The 15,153-nt window shown below is 34.3% G+C and overlaps 1 protein-coding gene across 9 annotated transcripts in view; it reads right to left on the reverse strand.

Moving 5' to 3' along the window:
- The window catches only part of LOC126742310 (calmodulin-binding transcription activator 2), a 999,827-nt gene that overhangs the window by 47,223 nt on the left and 937,451 nt on the right, over window positions 1–15,153 (reverse strand). For all 9 annotated transcript variants that reach the window (XM_050448959.1, XM_050448952.1, XM_050448953.1 and 6 more), the window contains 6 exons: window positions 13,852–14,013; window positions 13,462–13,760; window positions 13,133–13,408; window positions 7,497–7,648; window positions 7,205–7,438; window positions 5,884–6,348 (listed from right to left, as the gene is read on the reverse strand). In XM_050448959.1, coding sequence (XP_050304916.1) covers window positions 5,884–6,348; window positions 7,205–7,438; window positions 7,497–7,648; window positions 13,133–13,408; window positions 13,462–13,760; window positions 13,852–14,013 — 1,588 coding nt within the window. The remainder of the gene's footprint in view (window positions 1–5,883; window positions 6,349–7,204; window positions 7,439–7,496; window positions 7,649–13,132; window positions 13,409–13,461; window positions 13,761–13,851; window positions 14,014–15,153) is intronic.

Raw genomic sequence — 15,153 nt, forward strand, 5'->3', positions numbered from 1 at the left:
CAGTTTATCAGAGGCCAGCTGATATACCGAGTATGAAATTAATGACAATTCTTACTATACATTAACAATTATAAATATTTGGAATAATTTTATAATAAAACGAGCTAAATAGTTGACAAATAAATAAAATAAGTAAACAGTATGATATATCTAAAAGTCGAATTAAAGTTCCTATGTAAGATGGAAAAAAGAAAGGTTTATATTTCTTTAGAAGTAGAGTACATTATATCATAAAATAAAGTTACCAGGTCATTAGTTGTATATTGATTCAAGAAAAAGTCACAAATGGCTGGCCAAATAATTATTATTTGAAAAAATCACCATTTTTGAAATCATAAAAATATTCCTTATGATTTATTACCTCACAGTCTTTCTTGCAATAATGGTCAAAGCTATCAGCTGTGTGATGTAAACTACTATCATAAATTGTTTAATTAATGAAACTAATTACGTTCATAATTTAGACAAAAATGTATGCAAATATTTAGTACATTTTCAGCGAAATTTTGCCAATGCTCGGTAGCGGCGTCTTTACATAGAATTACATTGTGGGGAAAATTGTGTCTATAATATAAGCTCAGATCACGAAGATCTAACTGACAAGAGCTTTAATGATGAGTCAAGGCATAATAGAGCAGCTAATATCAGGCAAATAGTGGCGTTAAGAAATCCTTCTATAAAAGATGCTTTGAGTATTAAGAAATTCGATGAACTTGCAGAGTCTCTTAATTTATCTGAAATGCAGTATCTAGAAAATTTAAACAGGAAAGTTAAACAAATTACAACAGAAAATAAGGCACTAAAAGAGGAAAATAAAACCGTAAAATATAGAGTGAAAAAAAATATAAAAAAATCTAGATCACATCTTTGCGAAATCCATCTTAAGAAAGAAGGGCTCCAAAAAAGAAGCAAAAATGTTATAGTTATGGGGCTAAAGTTTATGACCTAACGATTAAGGATAGTCTCAGGAAAGTTTTTGAGAAACTGATCTTATGTTTGAAACCGGAAGAAAATACCAAAAGAATGAAATATAAGAAAAAAGAAAAACAGCATGCTTTTTAAAAACTGCAGATTGCGAAAATGCCGGGAAACCCTATAACATTTTCATTAACGAAGACCTTCGAGGCAGGAAGTTCGAAATTCCTTTCTCGAAGCAAAAAAAAACCGAAAAATAAAGGGTTTAAGTTTTGTGTTGTGTTGGGGTGGAAAAATGTTACGCGAAATTAATAAACCTCTAATATCATAAAAATTCAAGTTATGGATCGAATTAAATATATTTTGCATTGTGTCAGTTTAGTTATTTTTTTGTTATTTAATATTAGATAATAGTTATTAAATTGTTTTTTTTTAAATAAGTATTTCTATGAAGAATTAAAAAACCGGGATCTTGATGATCTTGTTGATGATTATTAAGTTATTGAAACTAAGAGATGCAATCATATTGTGCCTAGAAATAGTCCAACTAATTCTAACCGCCTTAATTTAATATATTTTAACATTTCAAGCACTCATGCCCATTATGATGATCTGGTCGCATGCCTTCGGTCAACTGATAAAAAATTTGATATTATAGTACCAGATTGATCCCTTTGAAGTTTTTTATGATGAAAGCCAAATAAACAAATGTGATTGCGTTATAGTGTATGTTAAAATCTCACTATTACTTAAGGCCAAAATTAAAACTGTAAATTTCTCTAAATTTTTAAGAGTAACCCTAATTAAAAATTAGGTAAAAATAGGCCTAATTGCATTATATAACTTTCATAGCCTAAACAAAATAGAATTTATCAATAATATTATGCTTTCATTTGAATTAACCTTTTGAAGTTGTCCTGTCGAGGTTTTTTTATGGGAATATGAATATTGATATTATAGAGAATAAAGTAACTCAATGCTCTACAGAATATCTCAGCTATTTTATTTATGGGATACATTAGTCAAATAAATGGTTTTACTTGTGTAGAGGAAATGCAAAAACCTGCATAGACAACGTATTTTTAAAAACTACTCCCAAAAATATACCTAATTGTCAGTTCTTAAACTATAACTAGTAGTTTTGAACGACCATTTTCTAATACTACGGAGCATAGCGTTTCTTTCAAAAAATTTGAATAAATTGAATTTTAAGAAATAATATATTTTGATTGGAGCAATATATTGCAATGTAATGACCCAAATATTGGCTAAAATTTTACCAAAACCGTGACAACTATAATCAAAAATTGTACCACCTTTAAAACTATAAAATATTTTCGTGAAAAAAAGTATAAATTACTTTTGGGACGAGTAATAAGATTAAAAATCCTGACAAACTGAGGAGGAAGGCTCTGATTCAGACACACAGTACAGATTCTACAGAAATGTCCACACTAAATCAATTAAAAGCTAAATATTTATTTTTTTAAAGCAAATTAAATACAAACATAAATTATACAAAAACATATCAGAAGACATCAGGGTAGCAGCCAACGACATTATAAATAAAAATGTAATTATAAACCCTAAAATTGAAAATGGTAATGAAGTAACTAAAAAAGATAAAATATCTCGAAATTTTCCGAAGAAGCATCAAAAGAGTACACTAATTCTTGTAATATAGCGAATTTCTCAGAAGTTACGATAAATAAGTTGATAATGCAAATTAATTCGCATAAAAGCAAGGCTTCATGTGCAAACTATGGTATTTCTGGATTGATAATTAAAAACAATCATATAGCCTTAATGAAGCCCTTGAATTGTCTTCAATTGTCGAAACAGTGGGCTGCCAAGGCAGTTATGCATATAGGTCTCCTAATGGACCCGGGGTTACCAGAGCCCAACGGCCTTAGAGAAACCGATAAGGCTCTCTGGTCTGAAGGACTTAAAGTCACTCGGTAAAGTCCAGTGCAACGATATATTAGAATGGTCACCCGTCAAAACACCAGCATTCCACCTGTCAAACAATGTAAATAGAAGGTGAATGACATTGTTTGGCAGGTGGAATGCTGGTGTTTTGACGGGTATGACGGGGAGATGGCTTCTTAAGTGCCAGTGACCGGTTAAAAGACCTGTCACTAGCCGAATTTCGCCCTTACAATTCTAAATCTAATTCGAAATCTAGTACTAAAAACAGGCATTTACCCATATATTCTTAAAAACTCATAATAACTTTAATAATATTTAAGTCTGGTAATAACCAGTGCGCTGAAAACTATCGACCCATTGCCATAACAAGTATCCTGAATAAATTACTTGAAAAGTGCATTCATATTAAATTAGAAATACATTTGGAAAAGAATAAAGTATTGTCAGATTGTCAATTTGATTTTCGAAGTAAAATGAGTACTAAGGATGCAATTCAACGATCAACAGGGAGAATATTAAATAATTTTAATACAGACTATAAGACCTTTGGCAGTTTTATTGCTCTCGCAAGAGCCTTTGACACTGTGGCACATCACATTCTCTTGCAAATTCTGGGTGATGTGGGTTAAGAGGTACTTAGCTAGTACTTTTTAAATCATAATGTAACCATCAAAAAGACGTCTAGAAGAACGGTCGACGAAAAAACCCCAAACACCGACCATCTGGGGAATATTACCAATGGTTTATTGCCTTGTGGGGTGATAAGAGTTTTTTGTCGGTCTGTTTAGGTCTAGTGAAAAACGATTCTGTATAGACAGTTTTGAATATATCTCGTTCGCATAAACTTGTGTCTTGTATGATTCAGCCTTTTCGCTGGTTGTTTACAATTCAGGTGCGGGGTGAACATCGGTTATTAGGTGTACATATAGTATATGAGTTCATTGTAATTTAACAAAATGGATCATCAAAAAGCGTCAGCAACGTGATAGCTCTAGTTCGAGTGGCACGTCCTCCAGTGATTCTGATTCTTCTCCTGAGAGATTCAGAGAAAGCCAAAAACGGTCCTCTAAGCCTTTTCACGAGGGCAAGTAAAAGAAAAGTAAGCCCAACGAACCATCTGAAAAAGAGAATCGGGCACCAATTGCTGAAAGCATGATTATGTGTGCTATTGCTGACCGCAATACTCCTCCCATACCGGCTGTGGAATGTGGGACAAGTACTTCTCAGTCTAGTTCTTCACAGGCTAGCTCTTCTACGGCTGGAACTGCTGTAGACCAGCGTATTGAACGATTAGAAAGAATGCTCGAATTATTTATACGACAAGGACCGAAAACAGAAGTGAGGCGTTTAGTAGTTAGGAGTGACTGTATCCCGGAATTCGATCCCGAAAATCAGAATCTTTCGGCATCTGTTTGGTTAGAAAAAATCGAACAGATAAAGAGTGTTAATAATTAGGATGACGTAACTACGATTTATCAAATGCAATCCCGTTTAGCTGGAATGGCAAGGAACTGGTACAATGGACTGTAACAGTATCCTAGTTCCTGGAACGAGTGGAAATTGTTAATTTCAAGAACATTCCCAGAGCTTGTGGATTACGCCATGGCTCTAAGGAAAGTGATGGGGCGTCATAAGTACGAGATACTGGTTCACGGAAATGAGAAACTACGTGAAAAATTATATAAGATCATGCCTAGGCTGTCTATATAATAAAATACCATCTGGAAAACGACACGGAAGTTTGAATCCTATAGAAAAAAATAGTGTACCAATGGAAACGCTCCACATTGACTATCTTGGACCGTTTGTCACAAGTGTTAAGAAAAATGCGTATTTAATAGTCGTGATAGATGCATTTACTAAGTTTATTTTTCTTAAGGCTGTAGTTAATACGAAAACTTTACCAGTGATACGTTTTCTGGAGTCTATCATTGATATGTTTGGTGTACCTAAAAGATTAATTTGTGACCGAGGCACAGCGTTTACCAGTAAAAGTTTTACGAGCTTTTGTCATTCGTTAGGCATTAGGCGCGTTTAATGTGCAACAGCGACACCTAGATCTAATGGGCAAGTGGTGAGGATGAATCGCTAAATCCTCTCGGCCCTCACCACTTCTATAGAAGACGAGTAACGTTGGGATGATATAGTGAGTAAAGTGAGGTGGGTAATTAATTCAACGGTAAATTCCACGACCGGGAAATCTCCTTGCGAAGTTTTCTTTGGTTACCGCCCACGAAACGTAAACGACTCTTTTCTGGATTCAGAGGTTATATGCGAAGAACGGCAAGACCTTGAGGCTATGCGTAAAGAGGTAGTTCAGGTTACTCGAAAACGGCAACAAATGCAAAAAGAGTATTACGATAAGAGGCATGCCCCTGTTACGAAATACGTAGTTGGCCAACATGTAGTGGTTCAAGCTAGTAAGATCTCCAATGACGGAACGAGTAGGAAACTTGAACCCCGATATAAAGGTCCTTTTGTTATATCAAAAGTGCTAGATAACGATAGATATGTAGTTGACGAATTACCAGGTTCCAAACGCTGTAGGACTGCTTATACGGACATTTGTCCTTCAGATCGAATGAAACCTTTTGTTACGAAAGTTACTTATGACGATACTAGTAACGAATCAACGGTAGACGAATAATATGTTTCGTCTGCTGTCGTTAAATTAGTATCCTTAATTAATGTTTTGTTTTCTTTTTTTTTAGTTAAGTCAAACTTCACGAGGGCGTAAAGAGTAGTCAGGTAAGCCGACTGTAACCATCAAAATGACGTCAAGAAGAACGGTCGACGGAAAAACCCCAAACACCGACCATCTGGGGAATATTACCAATGGTTTATTGACTTGTGGGGTGATGAAGAGTTTTTTTGTCGGTCTGTCTAGGTCTAGCCAATAACGATTCTGTATAGACAGTCTTGAATATATCTCGTTCGCGTTGTAAGATTCAGCCTTTTCGCTGGTTGTCTACAATATGCGTCTTGACAAGTCACTTGTGACATGCAGCACAAACAGGAACATATTTTAATTTGAATTACCTGGACAATAACATCTTAATACTCCGCTTTGTACTAAAGTCGTTGGAACGGGGAATGTATCGAAGAGAACAGTATACGGTCCTGACGAGTGCCACGGTCCTGTCACCAACACCTTGACCCCGCCTTCTGGGTACGCCCACTCTGGAGAATAATCCGTTATCTTGGCCGCGCCTTCCAGATGCTGCGCACCATTGTGCTGGCTGTGCTGTTGACCCTGCTGATGCGCAACGGGCTGCGCGGTTGCGTGATTTTTCCCACCGTGGTTGCTGTGCGAGCCGTTTCGGGTCGCCTCGGACGGATTAACATCTAAAAGGGAGGCGTGGCTCGACTCTAAGCCCTCAAGGTCGGGAAACTCGCCTAGCATATCGAAGGCGTCCAAATTGACGAAGACGTCGTCGTCCACTACGTGGGTAGGTGAGACTACCACGTCGCAGTTGTTTATGAAATCCATTGGGTTTATATCACCTGAAAAAGAAGGTATAAGGATATTGTACTAAGACAGTTAAGTTAAGTTAGAGAAAAACTTGTTTATGACGTATTTCCTGGTAAAAGTGTAGTACTAGCGAAACGTACTATATTTTAGAGTATGTATTTTTACCAAGTACAGTACTTGTATCAGTCACTTAGTCAGTCAGTGTAACTGTCACTTATATCATCTATATAATATAGATTTTAAATAAAATTTCTTTTGAAACTAAAAGAACTTAGAACTTACATTTTGGTAAGTACTCACTCTAGATCCCGACAAAAGGTATAGGGTCATTTTATATAGAGCACATGTTACATATATACTGTACACAGTAGATAAAAATTCTAGATCGCTCCGACTGTAAGTTCCGCTCAGATGATACTGTTCAATTATACTAATTATGTTCCGAACGCCATGAGAATCTACCTGAATATAGACCATGTGGTAGAGCATCTAACAATTAAGATTTAGAGAATATTTTAATAAATTGTTCCATAAATATTGAAATTGCTGACGCATATCAATCCCTAAATATTCCTGAAATGTTCACAAACATTTCAGAACATCATCGAAATATATTAAAGTTAGAAAAAAGTTCATTATCCTCAAACTACTTGGCGAAAATTATATGTTAATAAAACAGCTCTTAAACCCCAAAAGCGGTATATAAATTTACTACATACATGACAACCCCATAAAACATAATAGTTATGATAAAGAGCTATAGATATCTTATATTAGCTAATAAAAGCTAACTACCTCAGACGCACTTAACAGCCCAAGGAAAAGTTGTGTTAATACCAAAACTTATATAGATTAAGACCTTTATTTGAAAAGCATCATAAAACTTACTGGTCAAATTATTTTGATCACTTCGCTTTTTACTTTGCTGATGACTAACGTTGTTCGACTCATTTTCATGAGAATTATGATGATTCTCCAGTTCACTTGAACACATTGGCATATTGGCCGAAAGAGTCCTTTGAATATCCTCTTGCGATAGGTCCAAAGTTTCATTGAAGAATCCATTGTTTATTATGGAAGAACCACCATTTTTGTTCACCAATGTGCCACTGGAATCTGCACCTACAAAATGTAATTATTTAGCTCTCATATAGAAAATTCTTCATATGAGTCAACTTACCTAAAAGAACAACAGTATCGTCACAATAGTTTTGATGCTTGTATTCTTCACTAGGTGCCTCGTCGTGTCCAGTATCCATTAGTTTGGAAGGAGTGGATGGGGCACTAGACATGATCACCTCTGTTTGGGGTTGTGATCTGAAAATTGACCGTCTGTCAACAGTCCCAAAGCAATCTATTAGTATTTATTTACATAAGTGAAACAAAATGTATGTATAAATCGATATATCAATTAAGCTTTCAAATATTTTTTTAAGTTTGGTCTAAAATGATGAAGAAATAGTGAATCATGTAAGCTAAAACTCTAATATTATTAAAGATATCAATCATATTAGAAAAGAACCTTTCCAACTAATCACTTCAACATCTCTCATATTTATTTGATGTTTACCTATTATGCACCCTAAAAGCACCGTCAACTTACAAATTACTCCCTAGTTTTTCTCAATGTCCAATCTCTAAAAAATAAGATCGATAAACTTCTTATATTTTTGGACGGCCTGGGCTATCCGGACTTTAGTTTACTTTGTGAGCACTGGTTAAATAAACATGAAGTAGTGTATTTAGAAAATTATGTTAAAATGGATAGGTATTGTCGTATAAATATGCTACATGGGGGTTCTATAATTTATATGCATTCAAGGCTAGGAGATAGAATGCATTTTGTAGAATTAAGTAAATTTGACTATTTGAATGAAGACAAGATGTTTGAATTGTCTATTATACATAACAAGACTGCAAACATGTGCATTATATGTTTATATAGAACTCCTGGTGCTAGTGTCGGTGATTTCTTGTTTAAGTTAGAAGTTTTATTGAGTGGCTTAAATGTCAGTTTTAGGATAATTTTGTGTGGTGATTTTAACGTTGACTTACTAGACCTTTCAAATAATAACACCAATTTACTGTCTTGGCTATTAAAGTCTTACGATTTAAATGTAATGTTTGAGGGTCCTACCCGGATCACTGCCCATTCCGCCACTCAAATTGATTATGTTTGTTCTAATATAAACGACGAAAATTTTTTGTGTAAAATTGTAAATTCAGGGCACTCAGATCATGAAGCCGTGTCAGGTAACTTTAACATATGTCATAAAACTGAAACAAAAGGTAAGAAGAAGGGCAGAATATATAGTAAGGGCAATTATGGTAGATTCTTGCAACTAAGTTAAGCTTTATTGTGACTGGCAGTAAATTTTAACCACTGATGATCCATTAACATTTTTTCATAAAATTTTGTGTGAACATATTAATAAAGCCTTTCCGATTAGATTATTAAAGAAAAAATCAAGAAAGAAATGGATTACCAAAGGTATTCAAACCTCTGCAAGAAACCTCAGGTGCCTACACTATATTCGTAAATTTTTAATTAATAGTAATGCATTTTTAAATTATTTTATTGCTTATAGGGCAATATATAGAGCAATTATTAGAAAAGCTTAAGAAAGTGAAATCATAAAAAAAGAATAGGTAATTCAAACAATTTTCAAAGAGAAGCTTGGAAGATAGTTAATGAGTTGAGGGGGAAGCAGGGAAATTCATCATCTTTGGGAACAAATATTAATATTATTATAGCAAATATTATTGGTAGAAACTTGACAAATAAAATCCAGGGCGACTCTAATTATCAGCAGTATCTTGATCGTCCTGCTGAGCCTGATTCATTCTTCTTCCTGCCTGTTGATATTGCGAAAATTAAATCTACCCTTAGAGAAATTAAGAAAAAAAAGTCTTTAGGCTATGATGGTCTAACTGTGCAGCATTTCCTTAACTTGCCTGATTGCGCATTGGAGGTATTGGTTAGTGCCATAAATCACTCTTTTACCACAGGTACATTTCCGGATTGCCTTAAGATAGCTAAAGTAAGTCCATTATTAAAAGGAGGTGATCCAGAGTCTTCATCTAATTATAGACCCATAGCACTGCTGTCAACACTTTCCAAAATTATTGAAAGAGCCGCATGATGTTCCTATTTCACCCAAAAAAATATAATTGGAAGCGAACAACTTGGATTCCAGGAAGGTAAGGGAACGTCTGATGCTATTTTCTCATTCCTAGAGTCCCTTTTTTTGGGACTGAAAAGTGGCGGTCTGGCTGCGGTAGTGTTCTGTGATCTGACCAAGGCCTTTGATTGTGTTGATCATGGAATACTGCTGTGGAAGCTTGAGGGTTATGGTTTTCGGGGGCCGGGTCTACAATGGTTCGCATCGTATTTGAAGGATAGGTATCAAAGTGTTTCCTCAGGTGGTTCCTCCTCAAACAGTAGCCTGTTTCACATGGTGTCCCACAGGGATCAGTGTCGGGTCCCATTTTGTTTCTGATATATATAAATGATATGGCAAACCTTGATATACAAGGTATATTTATTCAATTTGCAGATGATGCAACGGTACTTTGGCATGATGTTAGTGTTGAAAACCTAAATAATACAGTAAATAGGGATTTAGCCAAAATTAAAAAATAGTGTGACTGCAACAAGCTAACTTTAAATGTTCTTAAAACAAACTTCATGAACTTTAAATGCAGTTTGAGCAGAGTTTGCCTTGGACACATTGATTTAAATAATTTAAATGAGAATAAGTTCTTGGGAATAAGTCTTGACAACAAATTAAAGTTTGAAAGTCATATCAGATTATTGTGCAACAAGTGGGCGTCTAATTGTTATGCCCTTGAAATCATAACAAGAAAAGTAGAGTTTGGTATGGCCAGGAATGCCTATTTTGCACTGATTGAGTCACATCTGAGGTATGGTTTATGTTTTTGGGGTGCGTGTACCAATGAATTATTTATGAGTGTTTTTATCTTGCAAAAGAGGGCTATCAGATATATTTGAAAAGTAGGTATAAGAGATTCATGTAGAGAACTTTTTATTACTCACACTACACGTTGCCTTCTTTATTTATACTGGAAATAGCTTGCTTAATTCACAAAAAGTACAGAGATCTCAATGTTGGAGATAGGCACCATTATAGCAACAGAAGGGCTAATGATGTGATGCTGCCTGTACCCTCAAACTCATTAATAAAAAGGTCATTTATATTTGATGGTAAAAAAATGTTTAATCATCTTCCAGCTGATATTAAGGAAGTGCAAAGTAATAGAGTCTTTAGGAAAATGGTTAAAAAATTGTTGGTTGCAAGAGGCTATTATGAAGTAAATTACTTCTTTTTAGATAGATTTTAACATATGACATTATATATTTTATATTTTCTGACGAATATTTGTTTGTGCCCTGTCAGAAATGTGTATGTAGTACTTAAGTTTTGCTATAAGAGATTTTCTTTTTTGAGCATTATTTTAGTTGCTATTTTATACTTATGTATAATTTGTGTATTGTATATGTGATTTTTTTTGTTTGTACCTATGTATGGTATTGCCATTCTTCCCATACAGCTTTGTCGACAAGATTATCTCTTATGACAATATTTGATTGATTTGATATGAGTATTGTGAGCAATATAGAAGAACAGGTGGTTAACTACAAAATATAAGTAATTTATTCTTTTTGCATGAATTGTTCATGTGGTGGAATCACAAGTTCGGACTTAGTTAAAAACTTTTATTTTACCAAAGCTACAATCATGAGCTTATAGTAATCAATATCAATAATCTTTATTTGATTAAGCTGCTCTAAGAAGTTGATAATGTACACTGAGGCTCTAAATCCATAAAGAAATATTAAATTTATTGAGGAAACAAAGAATTTAAACCAAGATCAACACTGCTGATCTTGTATAGTTTAAAAGTAAGTGATTATACAGGGTGGTCCATTTCACTTGATACATCGCAATATCTCGAAAACTAAACATGTATCCAGAAAATGTTTCATGTGAAGTTTGAATGGTTTCCAGGGATCCATAAAATGACGTCATTGGTTTGACCTTGAGTGGACGTCATTAAGGTCGAATGAAGGTCAACTTCACTTTTTTGCATAGAAACCTCTATTTCTTTTAATAGTATCTGATTAAGCGTTAAAAAATAAGTAACTTTCATCTAACACTTTTTTACATGCGACCTTTCCTTTTCAAGATATTAATTCTTGATTCTTTTACAAATTTTTTTCTTGACAATGACATTAGAAACAGGAATAGCTTTGGTTCAGCAATTCTTCAATATTGTTGTGACAAGGCATTGTTGATCAATGATCATTGCAAGTTGTTATGATGCGAACATTTTCTATAGTGAACAGATCTCACGTGTTTATCCCCGGTATTTCAGGCGATTCTAAACTAATACTGATGAATAAAGTAAATGAGAGATTATTTTGGTTCACAGTATTCGTTTAGTTACCAAGTATCTGACTATTTTGTTGAGTGACTATGGAATGCCTAACAATAAATGAAAAAGTTGAAATGGTCCTTATCTATGGTGAATCTGAACGGAATATTAATAGAACCATTGAACTGTATAATATGCGACATCCTCAACGGCGACTTCCATCGCGAGCATCATTTTATCGTGTAGTGAACCACTTGATGGAAGTCTGACCCAAAATTAGTTAGTTAATCGTCATAACATGCAATATTGGGCAGTTGAAAATCCCAGGTGGTTTCGAGCGATAGAACATCAGCGGCCATGGTCTGTGAATGTCTGGTGTGGCATCATCAATGATAAAGTCATAGGACCTTATTTTATTGATGGTGTCCTACAGGAAAAATACCGTAATTTTTTGCTGGAGATTCTACCAGAATTTTTGGAAGATGTGTGTTTTAGAGTGAGACCAAATATGTGGTACCAGCATGATGGTTATCCTGCACATGATTCACACGTTGCGCGCCAAGTGTTGGATCGTGACACCAATGGACGTTGGATAGGTCGCGGTGGAGCGGTCCACTGGCCGCCACGGTCACCTGATTTGACGCTCTTAGATTTTTTTCTATGGGGTTATTTGAAGGAGATCGTATATCGCGATCCACCAATGACTCCCGAAAATATGAAGCTGCGAATCACGAAGGTTTGCGGACAGATAACTCTACAGATGCACTCTGTTCATCGATCGTTTAAAAAGCGAGTCGAAAAATGTATAGAAGTGTAAGGTCAACACTTTGAACATTTATTGAAATAATTTTCTGACTTTTTTTGATTCTTTTTTTGATTTCTTTTATTTGAACTTTGTACGTTTTATTTTCAAGTTTTCGATTCTGTTGATAATAAAATTCTGTCATAAGATACTTTCACTTCTTTTGATAGATCAGATACTACCTACAAGGGCAAATGTCATTGTCAAAGAAAAAATTCGTCAAAGAATCAGGAATTATTATCTTGAAAAGAAGAGGTCGCTTGTAAAAAAGTGTCCGATGAAAGTTACTTGTTTTTTAACGCTTAATCAGATACTATTAAAAAAATAGAGGTTTCTATGCAAAAAAGTGAAGTTGACCTTCATTTGTCCTTGAAGACGTCCACTCAAGGTCAATCCAATGACGTCATTTTATGCCCCCCTGGAAACCATTCAAACTTCACATGAAACATTTTCTGAATACATGTTTAGTTTTCGAGATATTGCGATGTCTCAAGGTAAATGGACCACCCTGTATATAAAAATCTGTTTATATTTTAATTAGAAAGATATAACCATTTGATTATCACACTAGCTGATTAGAATATAGAACTGACTAGTTAATAATAGAACAAACTTACGTGTTATTTCTTGACTGCTGTTGTTGCTGCTGTTGCTGATGTTGTTGTTGCTGGTGTGACTGACTTTGCTGATTCTGAGTCTGTTGTTGAGTTTGCTGAACATTATTTGTACCATAAATATTGCTCTCGAACAGTGATTGTCTTAATGTCTCGCTAATCTCCATCTTATTGTCCCGATGTTGTTTGTTTTTGCTATCTTGTTTTGTGGTGTTGGAAGAGTGTAGACACGAAGGGCTGTTGTTTGTGTCCATGACTTCTTGTTTAAGGACTAGATGGCTAAAAGGCAATAAGCTATAAGCAATTATGAGGCTAAATTACTAAGCTTCTACCTTGTTCGTTGATCTTTTACAATCCCCCGGTTAGTGTTACAAGTCATGAAGTTAGCCACGGAAACTGGATTGACGAGGTTTTGGTGATTTGTACTGTTACTATTGCTGTTTAAGATTAAAAGACCTCCACTGCCTTGAATTTGAGATAAACTCAAAACTAGCGGAGGCGTATTGCCAGAGCTGGAGGAACAATTATTGCTATTCTGAGCAGCAAGCTGACCGCTTCGATCACGGGAGTATACCCTTGGAGTGCCGTGGTTATTCAGATGGAGAGATCCCGAGCCAGTTGTTGAAGAAACCTGAATATGTGTTTAATTTTGATGTTTGGTCAAGTATAAGTTCTAAGTAACTTCATTATTATAGAATAAAAATCTATGTGAGTTTACACACCTGATTGTTGCTTTCGGAATTGGAGTTGGAATTTCTAGAGTTTGCGGTAGTGCTGGGTAAAGGAGAACCAGCTTTTGCCGAGGTGATCCTTCGCATTGGATGGGAGCAGCTCTTTCCGTCTGCGCATGTAGAGTCTGGACAACCACATTCTAGTTGCTTTACCTATAAGCAAGAAAATTGTTAATTTTCGTAAAATAACTGTATAGTTATATAAAATTATTTTTGAGGCTTTATCATTGATGATTACTGGGAAGCAGACTACTGAAAAAAGGTAAGTGTGATAAATCTGGATAGGGAAATGTCAAATAGTTAAATATGATTTTATCGCAAATGAAAAGATGGAAACCCAAAATATATTAGTGATTTTTAATTATGACATAAGAGATAGTTATAATACGTGATAAGATATATAGGTAAGAAGAAGGTTAATGTTATTTGTCTGGACCGAAAAATTTCAAATTAGCCAACAATAAAATCTTCAATAAAAAAGTAGCCAGTAGGTTATGGTTACTACTGAAAAACTTAATAAAAATAGAAAATCATAAAAATCATGAGAGGAAACCTGTTAGATTAAATTTTTTTTTCATTGGTGGTTATTTTGCAAATTGATTAGTCTTTTTGGGCATTTTTTTTATTCGCGTGCTGTTCTTTTTATTTAAGTTTATTTAATTGGCTACTTAGTATATGCGCTAAATATAGCTACTTTTTCATGTGCAGGTTAATGTTTACAATAATCTTTTTTACAAAAAACGTTAAAAAATCACTAAAATCAATATTAGGTTAAATTCATATTATAGAAGAATGGAGGATTATTTTGGTTTAAATGGCTTCTTTCTGTCATATACAGGGAGTTCGAGGTTATCATTTAAATTTTACAAATTTCAAAGCTTCATTTCTTGTTTTTTTTTTAAATGGACATATCTGGAAAATATTTTGAAATATACAGGGTGCTTCAAAAAAGTGTAGCGATATAAGCGGCATTTCTTTTAATGTCGTGCCATTCTTTTTATTTAATTTTATTTAATTGGCTACTTAGTATATGCGTTAAATATGGCTACTTTTTCATATGCAGGTTGACTGCAATAATCTTTTTTACAGAAAAAATTAAAAAATCACTACATCATTTAAGTTCATCTCGACATCAGAAATGTTAATTTTTCGCTTTTTTTAAATGGAACATCCTGTATATTTTATATGCATTAAATAAAGAATTAATAAATGAACATTTTTTATTATGTAAATTTATTAGCTATGTTTAGTTGTTTTTAAGATATTCACGATAATTATCTGTAGATATAAAAT

This window comes from Anthonomus grandis, chromosome 11 (assembly GCF_022605725.1).
Source record: "Anthonomus grandis grandis chromosome 11, icAntGran1.3, whole genome shotgun sequence".
Taxonomy (NCBI): domain Eukaryota; kingdom Metazoa; phylum Arthropoda; class Insecta; order Coleoptera; family Curculionidae; genus Anthonomus; species Anthonomus grandis.